This window comes from Balearica regulorum, chromosome 13 (genome assembly GCF_011004875.1).
Source record: "Balearica regulorum gibbericeps isolate bBalReg1 chromosome 13, bBalReg1.pri, whole genome shotgun sequence".
Classification (NCBI taxonomy): domain Eukaryota; kingdom Metazoa; phylum Chordata; class Aves; order Gruiformes; family Gruidae; genus Balearica; species Balearica regulorum.
In genome coordinates this window covers 2461616-2482901 of record NC_046196.1, presented here as the reverse complement: position 1 = coordinate 2482901, position 21286 = coordinate 2461616, and the positions used below count along the sequence as shown (strand labels likewise).

At 39.2% G+C, this 21286-nt stretch overlaps 1 protein-coding gene across 4 annotated transcripts in view; it reads left to right on the top strand.

The window, feature by feature from the left end:
* Positions 1 to 21286, top strand: part of BANP (BTG3 associated nuclear protein) — a 153014-nt gene that overhangs the window by 64911 nt on the left and 66817 nt on the right. For 2 of the 4 annotated variants that reach the window (XM_075765763.1, XM_075765764.1), the window contains exons 8-11: positions 2939 to 3106; positions 13937 to 14067; positions 17921 to 17983; positions 20067 to 20111. In XM_075765763.1, coding sequence (XP_075621878.1) covers positions 2939 to 3106; positions 13937 to 14067; positions 17921 to 17983; positions 20067 to 20111 — 407 coding nt within the window. Of the gene's footprint in view, positions 1 to 2938; positions 3107 to 13936; positions 14068 to 17911; positions 17984 to 20066; positions 20112 to 21286 lie in introns of all 4 variants that reach the window. The other 2 variants (XM_075765761.1, XM_075765762.1) reach the window with 1 other exon arrangement.

Below are 21286 nucleotides of genomic sequence, written 5' to 3'. Positions count from 1 at the left end.
TTCAGTCATCGGTGGACTGTTATGAAATGCGGTTGCTAAAGACCTGTTCGTAGAATAACATTTTAGATTGTAATACCAACGGGATAGATTTATACATCTGAAATTCATTTAACCTTTATATCAACTATCTTTGTTCTTAAGGGCTAATTTTTCATGCCTCATTTGCACACGCAGTTACTGTGACTGAGTACGCAGTTACGGTAAAAATCTGTGCAAACAGCAGGCGTTTCGTCTGTACCAGTTTTACACCTTCGACCACCGTAACAGCTCAGTAGGAACTTCATGAGAAGGGGGAAAGAAAGAAGCACGCCTGGCTTTGGAAATCTGTGCCTGGTGTCTTTGGACTCTCTAATCGAAAATCTTCTCTGACTTCACCCTGTTTAGCTTGTTACCTATTTTCCATGTTTTCCTCTGTAGTCACGTTCTCTCCATGAAGGTAGTGGTCCTTCTATCCAGTATTTCATGGCTGGTCCTTATGACATTGATTACGTGATAGCTTTTGTGATCAGTAAATAGAAGAAGGTACTTTCCTGTCTTCCCTTGATAGAGCCATTTCTGGGACGTTTTATGTCACAGCTCTGGCACTCAGCATCTTTCTCAAGCTCTTGTCCTGCTCGGCTGGGTCTCCTAGTATGAACAGCTTGCCGCACCTGAGGCTATCCCATCCCAAATAATTTACCTTGCTTTTGATTCCTCTTTGAATTAAGTGACACCCCGGAATATCCCATGGATTACACGGTAATAGTTAAAATCTCTAGCTAGACTGCTTTTCTATCAGAGTTTTCTCTGACCTACAGTTGATTCAGTCACCTCTCTAAACAGAGCAGTATACAACGTGAAAGTCATTAAAATGTATTTATGAATGAAATATGGACATTTTTTCAAAATAACCACAGAGCATATGACTGTTTTATGTGGGACTACACAAGTACTTTTGTACGTACTGACAGCTGAAGCTGTATAAAGAGTTAAAGCACAACTATTTTTATTGGACATTACTGCAAACGTTTATAAACCCATTTCTCTGTGTAGCGCACGTTAGTAATAGATTACACTGAGAAATGTGGTCTCAGTATTTACAATACAGAATGTGCTTTCCTTTTGCTGACACCTATGGAAAGGAAACTGTTGCACAGCAGCAGATGATAATTTCAGTCGATTTTCCTCCTTTCCTACTCCCACCTCCTTTTTGGAGACATAATGTAGGGGTTGTAAAGCAATCCCTAAGTAACGTGCTTGCTGTTGCTTGAAGTGAGAAATCTTGGGGCCTTTAAAGCACTTTTGAATTAGCTTTTTGATGCCAGTGTTTTCCTCCTGTACACTCTCTACTTCAAATTACTTTTTGAACAGATCTATATAAAAAAAAAAAAGAGTATTGGAAAATAGATGTGTTTAAAAAATGATGATGAGTTAAGAGATGCAGTACTCCACTTGACTATGTCAGATCCGTAACCTGCACATTTCAGTTTCTGAGGACTCTGGCCTCATTTGTAATACAAAGGAGAGTACAAAGCTCTTAGTTTGTGCAAACCTGGACTTTTGTGGTGGTGGGCTTCAAGTCATTTGTCTTACAGGAGCAGACCGTATCCTGTTCATAGGACTGTGCAGCAACTTAAGCAAATGCTTCACAGGATCAGGATTCTATTTGAGAGTAAGATTGAAAACCCAGTAGGTTTAAAAGATTATTTTACTTTGCAGGGTATGGAAAGCAACTGATACTAAAAGGGGGAATAACAATCCTAGAGATCCCTCAAGCATAGTCATGTTAAGTAAAAGCATATATTACAGCTTTGGGTTGTTCTTTAACTGCAGTATTGCACATCTAAATCTGGAAAGTTTAGAAGTACTGAAGTTTTAAGGAATGTTAAATGTTCAGATAGTTCTGTTTTAATTCACAGGTTTTGAACCTTTGGGTTTACTTTTTCAAATGTTTTTTCCTACAGCTGTGAGGATTATGAATTTCTCTTAACATACCGTCAAATGCTCTCAACCGTTGATGCTTTAAGCAAACTATAAACCCCTCGGAAGCTTACGATGAAATGATAAAAGTATGTAGCAATATGAGGAGGACCTTGAAACAGCTGACAATGCACAATAGGTTTCCTTCCCAGTTTGAGCCATTTGTCCAGATGTTGAAACAAGTATTTCTTGTCATACCTGGAATAGTCTCTTTTTCTCCTTCTGTTTCTTGTATAACTAGGCTTCCCCTTTGGGTGCAGAGGTTGCACATGATAACAAACCTGGTTTGAGTTGGCAGCAGGACTCAATCTGTAGGAGCTTTGCTTCAAAATACTCAGATCTACTCAGGAGTCAACGTTGTCTTTATGTAACAGTTTGGCACCTTAGCACCACATGCTGCAAAGTGCATAATGTGGCTCTTTAAATGACATAATACTAGTAGTAGCGTTTTCAGAAGATTCTAATTTTGTATTGCATTTTTATTGGATTCTGATGAATTGTTGAACTGAGGTTTAAAAGAGGGGTTTTTTATAGGGTGCGTTCTATGGCTTCCTACTTATCAGACTTACACGTATAGCGGGGCGCTATCAGTGAGAAATAAAGCTTTATGCAGTTTTGGCTTCGGGGTGCTGGATCCTTCTGTCGGTCAGTGTTGCACAGCTTGAATGTAATAGTACAGTTTCCATGGACAGAAGCATAGATTAGAAAAATTCATAGATCACTGACATTTTAAAATACATAACTGTGCATGTGTATGATTACTTAATTTTGTGAATACTTTGAATCACATCACTGTATAGCTTTGGCGTTTTTTGTAATGTCATTGTATTGCTTTAGGCCGCGTGAAGCACGAGGGCAGTTCTAAAATTTTTCAGAGTTGCTTTGTTCACCTTGTGCGTGTGACTGTGTCATCTATGCATTTCCTGAAAATACAGATTTATGCTGATTTTCACCCCTTTGTGTTTCTCTGTAATTACAGGTCACCTATTTTACAAATTCGGAATCACAGAATCTGACTGGTATCGAATCAAGCAAAGCATAGACTCCAAATGCCGAACAGCTTGGAGGCGGAAACAGCGAGGGCAGAGTCTTGCCGTGAAAAGCTTTTCAAGGCGAACACCTTCATCATCATCTTACAGTGGTTCAGGTAAAAAACCAAACCAACCCCCCAAAACCCACCAAAACCAAACCAACCCCAACAGAAGTGGAAACTTACAGTAATAATGCTATTTATTTTTCAATATACCTGAAAATTACTTGGATCTTAAGTTATATTTACAACAGGTGCAGGTAGTAGCTACAAATGTCAATGTTTCTGTGTAACAAAATTTTTGGAGTAGATTTTATAGTCCTGTATATTTTTTTTTTTCAAGTACCACTTATCATTGGCAGAGAGGCCTCTGTTAGAGTGTATGTATGTCTGCAGTGCTCCTCAAGGAGCGTATCCATGCAGTAAGTGAAGCCAACTATTTGTAGTTAAATCATCACGAGCCTTCAGTGCAAAGCAACCACCTCCTGGTACGTTCGGAGTCCTGCGCAGCCTCGTGGGACTTGTTCCAAAACCGGTCCTTGGTAGGATGAGCTTCTAATCCTGTTTCATCTACAAATTGCAGTCACGCTCCTGGTTGCAGTGCATTAATGATCCTAGAAGGGATGTGAGATCTGTGTGTGGGTTCACAGGAGCAAGATGAAGAAGGGAGTCTGTCTCTAAAACAGTAGTAAAATACAGATTTGCCAGAAATGAAAGGGTAGTATACTCCAAAGAGATTGATTTTGTTGATTTGCACGTTATCTGAACGCTTGGCTTCACTGGGATGCTTGAGAACATCTGTCCACATGTGTTAACTAAAAAAATTCAGCATGTGCAGCTTCGTGCTATCATGAGTTTTGGGTTTGTTTTTTTTTTTACCATGTTCAATTTTCTGAGTAGAAGGTCAAAACGTTTCTGCAACTGATGTTCTTAAGAGGAGTCAAGTCAGTAAATCTTTCTCTGTGTGTTCACACCATTTAGTAGGACATGCTAAATTTTGTTCCTGAAGTATTTTCCTCTGAAGAAATTAAATATGTTGTAGGTGATTCTATATTTCCATATAGGTATGTAGGCATGAATAATAATAACAAATGAAAAATACTGACCTAAGAAGTGTTCTCATAGGACATTTCTGGCTCATGCTTTTAATATAAAGCAGTGTTATGGGACATTTGTACATCATATATTAAAACCAGTGTTTTGGAAGTGAGCCCAAAGAAAAGGAAGTAAGTTTATTTGCCTGCATAAAATTTTTGGTTGCATGTTAACACTAACCACTGTATCTCATGCAAAGAATGCCAAAATCTGCTTTCAATGGAAAATTTTATGTGCTGGAACTGGGAATCATATCCAAAATTCTCAAATTAAAACAACTAATCAACGTAATGATAACCATAAGCCATATATGTTGATGGGATTTTTATTTTCAGTCTCTTAGCAATCAGTATTTTAGAATAAAAATGCAGTAGTAAGTGGATATTATGGGCCTGTGTTCATTAGACCGTACTCCTTGACTGTTGTTGAGATTTATTATTTAAAAATATTAATCTTTAATCTCCTGGTTTGGAGATTTAGGGAGGCCAGTGTGGAGATGTAAAACACAGGCTCAGGCTCAGTGAGTTCTTGCCCTCAGAAGGCCGTAAAATAATAAGTTTTGGTGGGTTATTTTTGTTGTGGTTAAGCTGAAAACTCAAATTTTTTTTCTCCCAATTCCACTAACCTGATTTGTGAGTAAATTGTTCCATGTGTACAGAGAGACCTGAATTAACTCCTGGGATTCCTGCTATCTGAATGGGTGGGAGCAGAGCGGTACAGATGCTTGTGGGCTGGTTCTGCAAGAGCCACCTTGGTATTTTGGGTTGTGTGCCCAGGCTGGCTCCTTTAGCTGGAGTTGAGCTGTACCTTTGGCACGTCGATCTCCAGGGTTTCCCCCAGCGTTTTTACACAACCTGGGTCTCCCCAGGCTATCTTATCTCCCAAGTCCCCTAGATAGCAAAGAGGTGGCTGCACGTCCTTCTAAAGATGTCTTTGGTCCTGAAGATGATGCAGGTGAGCCGAGGCATGTTGGCATGTCATTGGCAGGGCTCTGTACACTGCAGCCAAAAGTAGAGCACTGGCAATAACATTAACAGCTGCCTTTGGTAACGGTACGTGAAAATGTTCCCATGGATTCAGAGTCTTTTGTTAATTTTCTTTAAAATATTGCTCTTACTCAGAACATCACTGGCATCATTTTCTGGGAGGCTCTAAAGATGTTAGATGAATTCACTGCTGTGTTCATGCCCACCATCAAAAAGCTCTTAGAAAAACAGATCGCTTTTCAGAATTGGGTGGTGCTTTGAAAACTAATTTGTGTTCCAAAATCAGGTGGTATTTCACCTGAAGAAGGAAAAGGAGGTATGAGGAAAACCAGGAGAGTGGGTGGAGAGGCTGAGTGAGGATATAGGGAGAAGAAAGAGAAGCAGCAAGAAAAAAATGTGGATTCAGGCATGTTTAGAAAGGTACCTTTTGCATGACAGGGCTGTAATTCCACCGCTCTGTTCAGGTAACTTCATGAACTGCTCAGACTTTGCCTTTGTGGTTTGACATCCCTGGAACCCCTCAATGGAATTACAGCATCATAATTCACAGGCATCTGTTCCTTATTATACACACTGTATAGTGGATATAGCAGAATTCCTTCTGCCAGCTAGCAGGAAAGAGAAGTAATATTTCACAGCTCTGAAGTAAAGGAGGTCTGTATTTCACAGTTATGACAACATAGCTGTCAAATATGGCTTTTTAAAGTGTTACATATGAACCCAGACAGTTTTTATGGTAGCATTTGTTTCAGGGGGCAATTTAAGGTGAGCCTTGAAGGGTCTGGAATTCAGCTACTTGAGAAACTGTCTTTCCCACTATTGTTAGTTATAGCTATTAAGATCAGCTTCGAGGTGCTTTATGTCAGGTCTCCACCCAGCTGTGGTTGCATATATTTGCGAGAATACCTGCACTTGGTTTCAGCGAGTAATACATTTACTCCCTGTCAAGTCACGTGTAACAGGCACTTGAGCTGTTTCTCTGTTGGGCAGAATATAGTAGCTACTTCTCACAAAAGATCTAATTAAAAAAAAAAGGCTCTTAAAAGATTGTGAATGGCTGTTGTGTTGTGTTTCCACCATGAAGTATGTGAGGATGTGCGGCGTAGTTCGTCATGAATGTCCTCCGAGCTGTTCTGAGAAGCAGTGACCTTGGCTCCGCTCGGTCGGCATAAGACTGTATGACTTGTATTCAAAGAAGCTCGAATTATTTGGTTTGATCAGGATATTTAGCAGAGCATGGTTCTGTGACTAGCCAGGTTAGGTCACTGAGGGCCCCAGGCTGTGGGTGTCACCTTCTCTCCTGGTTTAGGTACAACAGTGGTGTCGCACATTCAGTAGGAAAGCACTTTCATCTCTTTGTGAACAAGCGTTTCAGATGATGCCACATAGGGGAAAAAAATTACACATGTGCTCCCCCCTTTTGCCAGGTTAAATATGACAGACCTAGGCTATTTGTGGAAGTACGGAAACCCACTGATTCGTAGCTAAATGATGGAAATTTCCTCGGGAAGTTTTAGGGCATACTCTAGAAGATATTCTCATAGTCTTCAGAAAACACTTCTTTTTGAGATGCAGTATTGCCATCAACAGATGCATTGAGTTGACGCATAGTATCACATTGTCTGCCGTGCAGCTGAGCTGTTCTGAAAACATCATTAAGAGGTTTAAATATGATTTCAATGTCCTGAGCCTGAATGAATGAATACCATGTTCCCTGTATGAACTTTTTCCAGAGTTTGATAAGGTTTTTCCACTTCTTAATATGAAATACTACAATCACAAGTTAAAACTGTGACCAAGAGGTGCAACAAGAAAAAGGCTCAAATCCAAAACTGTTGTGTTTGGCTTAAAGTAATATTTTTCATCAGCTATCTCTAGGGGCTGATAATAGCAAGATAGCTTTCTGTTATGTCTTAGTATAATAATACGTGTTTCAATCGGCAGAAATTTGTTGGCACTTTCTTCAAGTATTGAAAGGACCACCGTTCTCTTATGTGTTGCAGAATATTTTCTTAAATGCTGGTGTGCTAGAAGTCTAGAATAACTTAGTGTTTTCTGTTTGGCAGTGAAAATTGTTGAACATCTCTACATATGATTAAAAATAATATTTTTGTTAGTCCTGAAATAGTCTCAAATCAGCATGGTCACTGCCCTGCTGGACATCCTCCCCTGTGAATTAGGGGACTTGATTTTTCCAGAGCTGCTTTTTAGCAGCAATTAATTTGCCTCATTAAAAAAAAAAACCAAACATAGTGGCCTGAAACTCCCCTGCCTGCGACCTGACTCTAATTATTTCTCTGGCTCTGAGGAGTCTTGAGGGTGGTTGAACGCAGTCATGGGTTGTCCAGAGAAGCTGTGGAGATGCCATCCCCGGAGACAGTCACAATCCTCCTGGATGCAGTCCAGTGCTGGTTGCCTACGTTTTGAGGAAGGGCATTGGATTAGATGATCTCCAGAGATCACTTTAAACCTCATCTATTCTGTGATTTGGCGATTTTTATGAGTTATTGCACACCTAATAAATAATTCTAAATTATTTACATCTAAAGAGGATTGCTATTCTTGAACTTCATTCTTTTGGCATGTCCAACAAGTACGTAACTTTTGGGCTTTTTCAGCTGCTTGTGCATAAAAGTTTATGTAGCACGTGGCTTTGATTTGAATTGTGCAGTTAAAAATGATAACAGATTTCCTCTCTGCTCTGTTTATCATAGGGAAAAATTAGTTAAGCAAATGACATAGAAAAGCAGGAGGCTGAGCCCGTAGGTCTTACGTAGCCTTACAAGGGTTTGGCGTTGTAATTCTGTGATAGTGTTCAAGTGTTAAGAGTTCAAGAGGAACTGATCTGCAGACAAAAATGTGCCTAAGGAAGCTGGTAGGAAAAGAGGAATGAGTATCTCTTCTCTGTCCTTCACCCCCAAGGCTATGAATTGAGATTGCTCTACCTTTAATTGACTGTGCAGCCTTACAGTAGCCACAAGATTTATGGGTAGCATAAAGTTGTTGTAGCAGACCGTTATATTTAGGCAGAAGTTAGTTTTCCTTGTCACTTCTGTTTGAAGCTCCTGTCTTTTGTTGGAATTGAGGTATTAATTGCACTGGTTTGCTCTGCTCTTCTCAAAGCCAACGCTTTGCTCCTTAATGTGTGTTTTTCTCTTTTTTTTTTTTTTTTTTCTGACAGAGGTTGTACACATGGCTGCCACGATAATTTAGCTAGATACTCTCTTGAAAAACGTTAGCAGTCTGTGGAGGGAAGACAGTAGGAAATGAGGTTTTTGGGAGGAGGATTAATTGAAGAGTGCCTTCTCCCTTTCTTTTAATTTCTCTTAAGATTGTTAAAGCTGTTATCACAGTTTTCCATGTTGGAATTTTTAATTAGTTCTATGACTTTGGGATTTATATGTAGATTTAGGCTGAAGTGCTCAGCCTATGCCGAGATGTCACATATAAAGATGGATGTGCAGCCAAATCTTCAAAGCTGTTCTGCAAAATTGGAGGCATTTAGCACTGGATGAGTCAGGTGGAGATAATGGTTTACAGTGTACAGTTTTATTTCTATTAATCATTCAGTAATGGTGGTTTTTCCTGCTTTTTCTCTTTTTTGAGGACTGCTCTGCTACATCTGGCCATTAACCTTTCCTTGCTAGGACTACACATCAAGGAAGCAAGAAAGTATGTCCGAGTTTGTAAGCAGAGGTGTGAGGCTGGGAGGCTTAGACACTGGGAAAACAATTTTGAATAACAACACAGAAGCAGACTACGATGAATCCCCTCTGCTACAGAATCTGTACTTCCTACGTTTCCTTCCAAAATGAGAAGGCAGATGCTCAGCTGATAAATATGAAGTAGAATAGGAAAGAATTAGAAAATGCCAAAGGTTTTGCCTTTGAAGTGAGGAATTTTAAAACTGATCTTAGTTGAGAATTAAACACACATATTCTTGAAACAGTTACAAATTACACTTGTCTGACAAATCTAATCTTGCTCTGCAGTGTCTGAGGAAGATTAGCTTTGAGAAATGTGATAGAAGTAACTGCTTTGGGGGTGATTTTGCCAACTCTGGAACATTCGTCTGAGAAGACAGACTCACTTAGGCTAAATTTTCTTTGACTCATAAGCACGTGTAGTAAACAAATGTAAAATGTTGTGGTGGGTTGACCCTGGCTGAGGGCCAGGTGCCCACCAGAGCCGCTCTATCACTCCCCTCTTTCATTAGACAGGGGAGAAAAGGTACAATGAAAAAAAAACTTACGGGTCGAGATAAGGACAGGGAGAGATCATTCTCTAATTATCATCATGAGCAAAACAGACCGAACTTAGAGAGGGAATTCATCTTATTTATTACTAAGCAAAACAGAGTAGAGGAATGAGAAATAAAACCAAATCTTAAAAACACCTCCCCCCACCCCTCCCATCTTCCCGGGCTCAACTTCACTCCCGGCTTCAACCTCCGCCCCCCCCAGCGGCACAGGGGGACGGGGAGTGGGGGTTACGGTCAGTTCATCATGCGGTGTTTCTGCCGCTTCGTCATCCTCAGGGGGAGGACTCCTCTCATCATTCCCCTGCTCCAGCATGGAGTCCCTCTCACGGGAGACAGTCCTTCACGGCCTTCTCCAACGTGAGTCTCCTCCACGGGGTGCAGACCTTCAGGAGCAAACTGCTCTAGTGTGGGTCCCCCACGGGGTCACAAGTCCTGTCAGCAAACCTGCTCTGGCGTGGGCTCCTCTCTCCACGGCTCCACAGGTCCTGCCAGGAGCTTGCTCCAGCGCGGGCTTCCCACGGGGTCACAGCCTCCTTCAGGTGTCTCCACCTGCTCCGGCGTGGGGTCCTCCATGGGCTGCAGGTGGAATCGCTACACCCCCTCATCCTCCCTCCATGGGCTGCAGGGGAACAGCCTGCTTCACCATGGTCTTCACCACGGGCTGCAGGGGGATCTTGCTCCGGCGCCTGGAGCACCTCCTCCCCCTCCTTCTTCACTGACCTTGGTGTCTGCAGATGTTCTTACATCTTCTCACTCCTCTCTCTGGCTGCAAAAGCGCTCTCTAACTGTTTTTGTCTTTCTTAAATATGTTATCACAGAGGCGCTGATTGGCTTGGCCTTGGCCAGCGGCGGGTCCGTCTTGGAGCCGGCTGGCATTGGCTCTGTCAGACACAGGGGAAGCTTCTAGCAGCTTCTCACAGAAGCCACCCCTGTAGCCCCCCCGCTACCAAAACCTTGCCACGCAAAACCAACACAAATGTAAAAGGTCCGATTTCAACTTGAGAGGAAGGAATATTTCAGCAGTTGGGTTTTTTCCCCCGGTACCGCAACTTAATCCCTTGTGGAAGGGTCCACGCAGCATCTTCCATGTGTGGGTGGCTCCCCAGCTGTTCCGTGTAGCGGAGGGTGCTTTGGGAATGCCGTGGGTAACGTGCTTGGGAGTAGCACTGTGTAAGCGATTTGGTTCATGTCGAGGTACCCCTTTGTAACTAGTGCAGTGGAAAATTTCAAAGCAGGAGTTCAGCTGGATAGCTTCTCGCTGCCAGGGATTCTCTAATATATCAAAGTTGTGAATGTGAGGCTAGATAGTTTACGTGATAGTGATTTATAACTGTTGACATATCCTCTATTCAAGCTGTGTGCTATTCGTGTTTGTGTTTGTTTTTAATGGGGAATGTTTAAAAATGGATAAATATTACTTTTGTCTGGTCAGAGATTTAGAGAGGAAAAACAATACTTATAAAAGATGTTTTGTTTTTAGACACTGTTGAATCCTCTCTTCTTTTTTCCTAAGAAGAAAAAAACCCCACCAAAATCCCAACAAAAAAGAAAGAAAACCCAACTGTGGTTGTTGCAGTGAAGCCAAACTGAAATCTATTTATAAGTGACCATGCGAGATGTAAAGTATGATTGCATTCAGTCTGTGTCTTCTGTTCCCACCTCTGAAAAGCGTAATAATTTCTAGCATCTGTGGAGCAAAAGATGGTTTACAAATAAAGACTTTTGGACTTTACAGTTAAAAATGTATTTCAATATGTGTATATAATACATATGTAAATACATATTTTTATCTGCTGCAGCTCTTATTTCTTTGATATTTGTTTAGTGCATAACTTAATCAGAAAATAAATACTCATTATAGGTGGTGTTTTCTCAGAAGTGCAGCGTTGCAGTTTGTGTAATGTTATGTGTAAGCTACAGTAGAAGTGCTGCTCGAAGGTTATTACATCTGTAAGTGAAACACGTCTTACCTCACTTGTGTCCCAAGTCCAGTTTTGCTCTTTGTGTATGTGTATTTACATTTACACTATATATGTTTGCGCGTATGAAGTTATGTACGTATGCATATATGTGTATACACGCACACATCTAAATGGAGGATTATGTATTTGGACACTGTGGTTTGACTAGAAGTTGAGTTGTAACTCAACTCAGCTGTTGGATTACATAGTGGGGGATCGGGAAGCATGATGGAAAGACAAAATCACAACGGAATGGACTAGTGGTAGCCTATAAGAAGCAAGATGAATAACAGTGGGCTTTCGTAGCCATTTAGCATCCTAGCAAAATGCTATTTGTAAAATAAAAAAATACAGAAAATGAATTGCATAAAATATTCTTAGGACTGAAGTAATGGAAATGAGAGGGAGAGTGGAAAAAAGACTCAGGTAAATCATCTTTCTAGAATATCTGTTACTTTCAGTGACCGTGATAAAGCCACTGGCAACGGAAAGCACAATCAGAATTGGAATAAATCACGTTTCTATTTGGTTGACGGTGCAGTTTCTCATATTAGGTGCAGGATTTTCTGCCAATTGTGATTTATTAATCCCATCCTGATTTCTGTACAGCAAACTTCCATTGTACATCAGTGCAGGAAATACTGGAATTACCCAGTAAGCAACAGGACTATAATTAAGAAATTATAGACATTCTGCAGTTACCTCCGTGTCAAACATAAGGTATTAAAGATGTATGTCCAGTAGACAGGAAACCATGTACTTGTTATGTTACTGCATAAGTGTTCTGGTTGTAGTTATGTATTTGCAGATCATTAACATAATTGGACCTGTCTAGTTGAATTGTTAAGCAACTAAACTTTTCAACAAATAAGTAAATACTAGTTTGGTGGTTTTGAGTTAGCTTCCAGATCCCATGTTTAGACTTAAAATTGTCGTCTTACACAAACGTTTGCAGACAGGATGAAAAAAACCCAAAGGGATGGTTTTATTAAACACCATTGCCATTAAAATATTTGTATGTGAGGATAAAGCTCATTCTTGCAAAACTAACGTTCTCTTTTCACTATAAATCTTAGAGTATTAAGTAGAGGTATTAAAATGTTATGAAACATGGCTTCCTGCTGTGTTGGTTCAAAAAAACCCAACTATAATTTAAAAAATCAAAATACATCAACCATCTGTAATAGTGCTTATTTAAGCAATGCATAAAATCTTGTGAGGAAATGATCTACAATGGAAGTAGAGTGACACTGTTTCTTAAATATTTTCATTATAGTTTCCTGTACTTGAAAGCCCTGTAGTATTGAATGTTACTATATGTTAGACGTTAGTGTTTTACGTTATGTTGTAGCATAAAAGTCATTGTCAGAGCAATAAATGATTTAGAAAAATTGTGAAACACTTAAGGCTTCAGCAATTTCATTCAATGTGTTTTTGTGGCATAGCAAAAGAAAACTGTTAAAGTTGTTTACAGGAACACTGTGTGTAAAAAGTACTTCTTCAAATACGTTACTCTAAAAGCCTTTTATGACAGTCCTGTTCTCCAATATGTCTCAAAAAAAAAAAAAAAAAGAAAGAAAATTAAGACTGGTGATGAATCTTAGTATGATACTGGGATGATATTAGTATGATACGGAAACATTTTAAGGTTTGTCCTAGTAGTGTGTACTTGAACTTATCACATGTGCTGCAAAAGTGTAATTGATCGATACCCCAGGTTTTTATCCTGACTCCTAAAAGGATATATGGTGTCTAGTGATGCATTTACCTGCTAGGGATGCCTCAGTCTGTAGGAAGACCCATACATAAAAAAGTCATGTTTCCCAAAAAAAAAAAAAAAAAAAAAAAAGGATGAGTGCTTTTATGCCAAAAAAAAATAAAATATGTATAAATTGTACTTCTTTTGCCTTGCCTTTTGCATCTTAGATTTATAAGAATCCTTTCCCTGCAGCTGGAAAACCTAGAAATGAATCTATGATGTGTCTACTTGTTGTTATCCTCTTGAAATCACGCGATGGTGTGCGTGTCACTGTTGTGAAGATAGCACCCAGGCGTCTTCCTTTTCGTAGGGGCCTTTCAGAAGGCCTTACTTTGCAGGGTGAGGTAGTGTTTAAATTCATCCAAGTCAAGCAATCAACCTGCCATTTTGAGGTTTAAAAAATTAATTCCAGGGTCATGTGTGTCAGTACGAATTATAGATGATGGATCTTGAAAAACAATTGAGAGATATCCTTTATTGATAGGATGATTTCAATGTACAGGTTGGGTTTTCAAACGTATCTTTGGTGGCAGCAGCAATGATAGTTCTCAGCTACTGAGGTGCATAAAGGAAAGTGTTGAACTGCTTAGGAAACGTATGTGGGTTTGCTCTGGTGTCACTTTTACAGTTGCAGAATCTTTAATCTAGGTTCAAAAGATGCTTTTTAAATGTATGCTTTCTCAGAGATAAAATAGCCTTTGGAACTCCTTTGGAATTTGTAGCAAATCTACAGAAGAACAACAAATATGCATAAGAATATTAACGTTTAAATGATCTGCATCTGCTTACTGACTGCATTTGCTTCCCACAGTTTTTAAGTATGCGTTGTTGCCACTGGCATGAGATGTACACGTATAATAAGCTGGATTTTTGTCTCTCTTTCAGAGGGTTCGCAGAGTTCAGTTTCAGCTTCTAATGAGATCCAGCAGAACCAGCCACAGGCTCTACACTACGCACTAGCCAATGCTCAGCAGGTTCAGATCCACCAAATTGGAGAAGACGGACAAGTCCAAGTAGTATGTACTCAACTTTTTCTCAATGATTCCAAACAAATAATCTAGATTATTGCAAACTTTGCTTCAGTTGAAATTTATTTCTTGTATTTTAAAAAAGTGACCGATTATCACTTCTTAAGCATGATTTTTCAGAAAATAAACGTTAAAGGCTTATGAAAAAATATTTAGTGTCATTTGGCAAAAATCTTCATGCAGGATTTGCTCACACAATTGTTGCAGATAAATGCACATTCATTATTGTATGTAGAATTGACTAGTCTCTACCTGGCCGTTTGCTTACATTTGCCATAATAATAGCAGTAATGCTTAGCATATGATTTACACTTCACAGGTTGTTCTAGCTACGGCTTTCAAAACAAGAATGCATTTATTTATTTATTTTCATTTTGACAAAACTGCATTCCCAGGCATTTTTGAACATCTGTTAGCAGAGTCCTTTACATGTGTATTCATTTAGATACATGTATACAAGTAGAAGTTATAAATATTGACATTTTTTAAGCCTGAGACACCTACCCTAAGTCAAGCCATGATTATTTTTATATATGGTTTTAGCGTACTCTGAAAAAAAAATCACCTTGGCTTTAGTTCCTCTGTGCCACAGTTTGACTACAAGGATTGTTTTAAATTCAAATTTTAGAAAAAACAGAAGAAAATAATGAAATAATGGATTGTGTGGCATGCCTGACGTGTGGCATTCAGAAACAGTGAATTATATGTACACACTCATTCTTTTGTGGTAGAAACCTGAGAATGTAATGTGTGAAATCTGTCTGCCATTAGTTTTTAAAAAACTTCAGGATTTGCAGTTGGCAGCATTTATGCCCGGTCGTAGAACATAGAAGCTTTTTTGCGGATGGTATTAGTGTTTTGAAGGTGCCCAGAGGTCTGAGTATGGGCCCGTACTCAGCTGTGCCAGGCTCAGAACAAAAAAACGTGCATAGACACGTACGTACCCATTCTACATGATGATTGTGGATGCCCACTTCCCTTCGAAACCAGGCTAAAGAAACAAGTGGAAGTGGGCAAATAAACAAGAATTCTTGGAGATATTGTTCAATAAAATAAACTGTAGTACCCAGCGGTCTGGCTGTTGCAAAGATTTTAGTCAATACCATTACAAAGAAGAGTCTGAAGTAGGATAACGAAGTATCTTTGGTAAATATTTATAGTATTCTCTCCCCAGGTAAGAGAGGCAGTGCAGGAGAGAAGGAGCAAATCTGCCCAATTGAATAATTCTCTGTCGACACAGGGAATACTCAAGCCTGGTCATGTAGAGCTGCAAATAGTGTGGAAATGGTGAAGTTGCTCAGAAATATGGGGAAGAATAAAGGGCTGTGAAGGACAGATGCTTTTGGAGTGTTACCAAAAAAAGACACTTCTGTAAGACTTGCTGGAGGTTTACCGGAGTAAGAGTAGAAGAATCGGAGGAGAAAAACGTTGTGGAAATTGAGGGAGAGTTTCAAGGTGTGCGGCACAGTGTTGAAGGCAACTGTCAGAGCTGTAAACCTTGCTTAAAAGGAGGACTTAAAATATTAGCCATTTTTTATGGAGTGCATGAACGTGAAGGTGTTTGAGATTAAAGTGATGGAGGGGAACTCCAGACAGCAACCATAAGAGTTGTGGAGAGGAAATTGCAGTAGAGAGCACATTTTTCCAAAGTGAAAAAGGTTGTTCATAAAGTAAGAGAAAAGGAGCTGGGGTGTGGATGTAGGGGATGCTAGGGACCAGTAGCTGTGAGATTCAGATGGGCTTGGGGCCGCCCCTTTGGTGTTCCCAAAGACCTTTCCTGTTACGTACCGGGATACCGTACGACTTCAGTGGAAGTTGAGGAGCTAATTCTGGAGAGTGATTGCTTAATGGAACTAGGTCCTAAATGCTTTGAGTTACTCTTCTCAAACTTGGAAGGGGACTAAAGAAAAGTTCAATAAACTAACTTGCAAACTTTTTTCCCTCCTGTCAGTTGAGAGCATCCTCAGTGAAATAATGTTCTTTCTGCAGGAACTGGGTGCAGAGGTTCTGTTTCCACTTCACTTTTGCCATAACTTTACAGTATTATCCTGTGAATTTCTTTGTCTCTTGGTTCCCCTATATATTTTCAAGAGCGTATCTTCTTAACTCCTGCACAGATCTTCTTATGAGATTTAATTGATGACTGAAAAGTATTTTCTAGTCTTGAAAGACAATGTAGAAAGGAAAATTACATGAAATACATGGATATAATAGACAAAATGGTTATGTTTATAGATGTAAGTGATCAAAGTTTGCCTCATCAGAAGATCTCACCTGTCAACTAGCCTTTAAATTGATTGCAGAATCCAGGAAAAGATCCACTACAAGCCACAACCACTATCTGAATTTCTAAATTGTCATAATTTGTCAAACAGGTAGAGGGGGCCCTGGCTTGAAACAGATGAACATGGTGTTGCTTTTTCAGTTCTAGGGAGTGGTACCTGTAGATTAGGCTGAGAGTCATTAGTAAGGTAGTAGTTATTTATACTATATATGTTTAAAAATATCAGTATTGACTTGAATTAGCGAACAAACAAAAGGGACCGTCCTTGAAGGCCAGCTGTGTGTCTGCGAAAGATGAGTGAGCAGTTCTTTTTTGGAATGCTGCACGATACAAAGGTGAATCCAGTCACCTTCTCCCCCCCTCCCGTTAGTCAGAAAGGATTGCTTATGTTTGAAATTGCTATAAATGGATCTTTTAAATGTTTGGTGCTTTTTCCTGGGAGCCCTGAGAGCTTGATGTTAAGGAGGGAAAGTGATTCTAATCTCAACAGGGACTGGGCTGTGCTCTAATTTTATATACAGTCTCTATTGTCAGAGTGATACTTTCAGTATGTTTTTTCTCCCTATAAATAGACAGTTTCCTTCCAAAGGAAATGAAACTGTTTGAAATAGAGGGATCTGTGTTTCTTTGAAAATCACATGCAATTGTTCTTGTGTTATAAAATAAGAAGAGCCTTTGACAGAATTCCAAATGATTATCTTTAATCTCTGTCTCATGCAGGCATATTAAAATGAACACAAAGCCTTATAAACCCTGAAGTAGGTTATTTAGAATCCAATCTCCCTTCAGGTAAATCACAGTAGCAAAGATTTCACTGGGCTAGTCAGGATGCAGAAGGAATTCCGTCCACTCTTATCCATGTTTTGATCAAATGGTAGGCTTGATGCCTTTCTGAAGTGGCGCCTATGGTCAGCAATACAAAGTATTAACATTAACTGTTAGGGCAGATTCTCCCCTAACATAAACCGATGTAACTGCAGTCAAATTAATGACTTCCTGCCAATTTATAGCACCTTGAGAGAGAGTCTTAAGCGTGGTACCATACTTCACCATAACTATGTGAGTGTACAAAGATATGTGTAACTTACAGACACCTTTTAAAGCCCCGCTCTTAGTGAATAGTGAAGTCTTGGCGTATCTGTTTTAAGAAGTGAGTTTCCAAGGTCTTTAAATGGGATGAATGTTTCAGGCACGGTGCTGATCTAGCAGAGCAAGTTAGTCCCATGCTTTGTGTATCGTCAAAAATGCAGATACTTTGTCTATAGAGAAATGCACTACATAAATGTTATTTATTATTATGCCTATTTTCTTTCCTCTTATGTGAAAATGAACCATTCTTTCTTCAAAGTCACTCTGCTTATGCTTTGCATAAAAAGAGGAGGAAATATGGATGCGCTTTATTTTATTTTTTTTAAAGCTATCTTTAATGGTTTTCATTGAATAAGCATTTTGCTTCCATATGTTAAGCTGTATTGAATCCAAGGTAGTAGCTTCTTCCTCTAGTTATGATTTTCTTCTGATGCTCCTTGGTGTTTTCTTTTGTTGTGGATCCCACAGGGCCACCTCCACATAGCCCAGGTTCCTCAAGGCGAGCAAGTCCAAATCACGCAGGACAGTGAGGTGAGCCAAAAGTTTGTGTGTCTGTGGAGCAGATGTTGGCCAGAACTTAGGGCCCCGATTCTAAACCCGCACCTCTGAGATCTGCTGCAGTACAGAGACCAGCGGGGTAGAAGTGAGATCATGTGGTGGAGCCAGGCTGCAATGTGCTGGGGGTTTGGGGGAGGGTGTGTGTGTTCTTTTTGGGTTTTCTGGTTTTTCTGGTTTTTCCGGTTTTTCCTTGACCAGCCATGACAGCTCTGTGTGTGTGTTACCTTAGTGATCATTGCAAAAGGCTGATGGTCTCCTTTGGAAATTTAGTACTTACAGAGTACTATAGGAAACCAGCTTAGGTGCTTGCACTGCCACTGAGAAATGAAATTATTTTCGTTAGGTTTATGAACTAAATGTGTGCAGAATGCTCAGTGTCTCTTATGGTGGGAACTGCTGATCAGGAGTTGGAGAAACCTTCAGGCACATTCTAGTACAGATGTATTGCAGAATGAACTTGCCTTTGTTACTGATCGAGTAATCTGGCACAGCAGGATTTGCACTTCATAGTTTTTTTCCATAAAAACAGTACAATAGAATGGAAATGGATAAATCCAGTACTGAATCCTCCAATTTTGACTTTTTTTTTTCCCCCCCACTCAGGCAAAACAGCTATTAAGGCTGTCTGAATTTCCCTGAGTGAGAGTGCAGTTGGTGGTTATTTAAGAATATATAGTGACTCCTAACTGCTAAGACTGCTGTTAGATCTCCCGAGCACTTAGTTTGTTTCCATGAAGAAGCAATAGCAAAATAAGGTAAAACATAAGTGCAGACTACAATTTTAATCTGTATGATTTCCCTGTAGAGTTTTTTTACCCGTTGTTAAGCATATCTGCTTGCGGGTAAAAAATCCATTTCCAAAATGCCCTAAATCACATCTCATAAAACCACTTTTGGTGCAGATGAATACTGTTAACACAGGGAGCTATTGTAGAATAAATATTATCATAAATATTGTATAAATATTGTCATTAAAGGCAGTCTCCTTTGAAGAGCTTGTCAGACCTAGAGAGAAATAAGAAAGGATCAAAATGTTCTGGGTCTAAAGGAATCCATAGTGTGCTACAATAAAACTGAAGCAGTTCTTGGGTAAAAGAGCCAGTGAAAAAATGATGATTCAGCGGATACTAATTGTAATTAATCCTGAGGTTCAAGCACACCCCGGTGTCCATTGGCTTCAGCTGAAGTTCCCGTATGTGAGACTTTTAAGGGCTACATTTGTCCGTGACAGATGCAAACATCTGGTTTAAAATTTATGACGATGTACACAGCTTCAAATAAGAGGAAGTACTGCCAGTAAGACAAAATGCAGAAAACATGCAAATCAAAGAATTGGTATTTTTTCCTCAAAGAAATGTGCTGTTTCACTGCAAGTCTCTGTGTTTGGGAAGCTGCTTTTTCTTCATCTAAGAGTACTTTTGAAAAGACATCTCCGAGCATAGGAGTAAAACCTTCATTTTGTAAAGATACTCCTTTCATTTTTAGACTTTGTAGCTACAGTTTCCTTTAAAATACTTTATTGAGAATTTTTTTGTAATAGATGTAATTCCTGTAATAAAACTATGTTAGTCTTTGCTATCAAATTTCAATTAAAAAAAAAAATAATCTGTTAGCACAGGCAGTAACTTTGTAATAACAAATAGTAAACAGCACTCCATACATGTAAAAGTGTTATACTGCTAATTCTAGTTTAGTAAGGATTTGACTTAAATGTGCGGTTTTATATAAATAAGGAAAAACAAGTTTACCTCAAAAGCCATACAAACCAACTTTGCCCAAAAGCACTGCACATTATACAGTAACTTTCAAAAAGCAAACCATGCTGGTGCTGAAAAACCTCCCTGCTTTTTAGTCTGTTTATCCTCTGTGGTTAAAGTGCTGACCATTGAATTGTAGCTGGATTGCCAAAATAATCCTCACCAGAATTTCCTAAATTAATAGATTTCCTTAATATCGAAGTTGTTTAATAATGAGATGAGAAACAGGCCCTTTTTCAGGGCAGAGCAACTTTTTAAATTCCAAAGTTGTGTTTATTGTCAATGCTCTTATTTTACAGGGAAACCTGCAGATACATCAAGTTCACGTGGGTCAAGATGGGCAGGTAGGAACAGATCTGAGTTTTAAACAGTGTTTTACTTTGGTCTTTAAAATGCATGTTGCAGTTGGAACGATCTCACGTTATTAGTGGCTGTTTTAAAGAGCAAAATCTGTTCTGGTCTTTCTGTTTAAATAAACAACTTGCAAAATGATAAAACATAAGCTAAGTGTTTTGTCTATGGAGTCCAAGTATTTGACTGAGCTTATTTCCTTACTCCTGCAAGATCCTTTATCGCTGTCTTTTATACCTGCTTGTCTTTGGCCTCTTTGCTCTTAGGTTCACTAACTGGATTGATTATGTTGTGTACAGTACAGTCTTTTCTCTGTCACCAGCTGTCACACTGGCCAGCTGCGGACTGCAGTCCCTGCAAACCGAAGAACATTTATTGCAGAGGTTTAAGCAGCTATTTTTTCATTATACGACTGTCTTGGGAGAAACAGATCTCTCACATCTGCTTTTGTTCTTTTTGATAAGATGGCTTTATTAGGTGCTTATGCATACATGAGGTAAGAAAAAGCAGCTTTTACTTTGAGTGATGAGTCAATAAGTGATTAAATTAGCAGAATTTCCATGTCAGGTGTCAGCAAAATTGCTAACATTTGATCTCAGACACACTTTACTAAATGTTGAGCTCTATTAAAATATCCCCAGCACAAAAATACTGCTGTGAGAAGCTTTCTAGCCAGGCCACTTGAATAAATGTGTTATGAATTTTTTTTTTGTTCCTGTTGAATATTAATAAGTTGTGAGACATATGGCTAGAACTTGAATTGAAGAGGCTCAGATCGTGAAGGTTCTTGAACTCAAAGGCCTTGAGAAGCTGCTGGTACTCTGAACTTTTGACCCCATACAGTATTTGTGTGGGGACCCAATCTAAGCTGTATTTAAAAAAATGAAAAATAATTTTAAAAAAAACACTTTAAGTGTTCTTTACTGAGACTTTAATCAGAAGTACTTTTGCAGAAGTGAGACTAGAAAAGGTGATTTTTTGGAGACATGTCAGAACCTTTGTTTTAGTACTTACTGTTCTTTTTTCCTTCATTCTGAAATAGTGCTGTGCAAAGGACATAATCTTAAAAGACTAATACTGGGTGATGTTATGTCTCTCTGAGAGTGGCGTATAGATTAAATTACTTTTTTTAATTATAGTCTAGTACCATTATTTTCCCCCTTGAAAT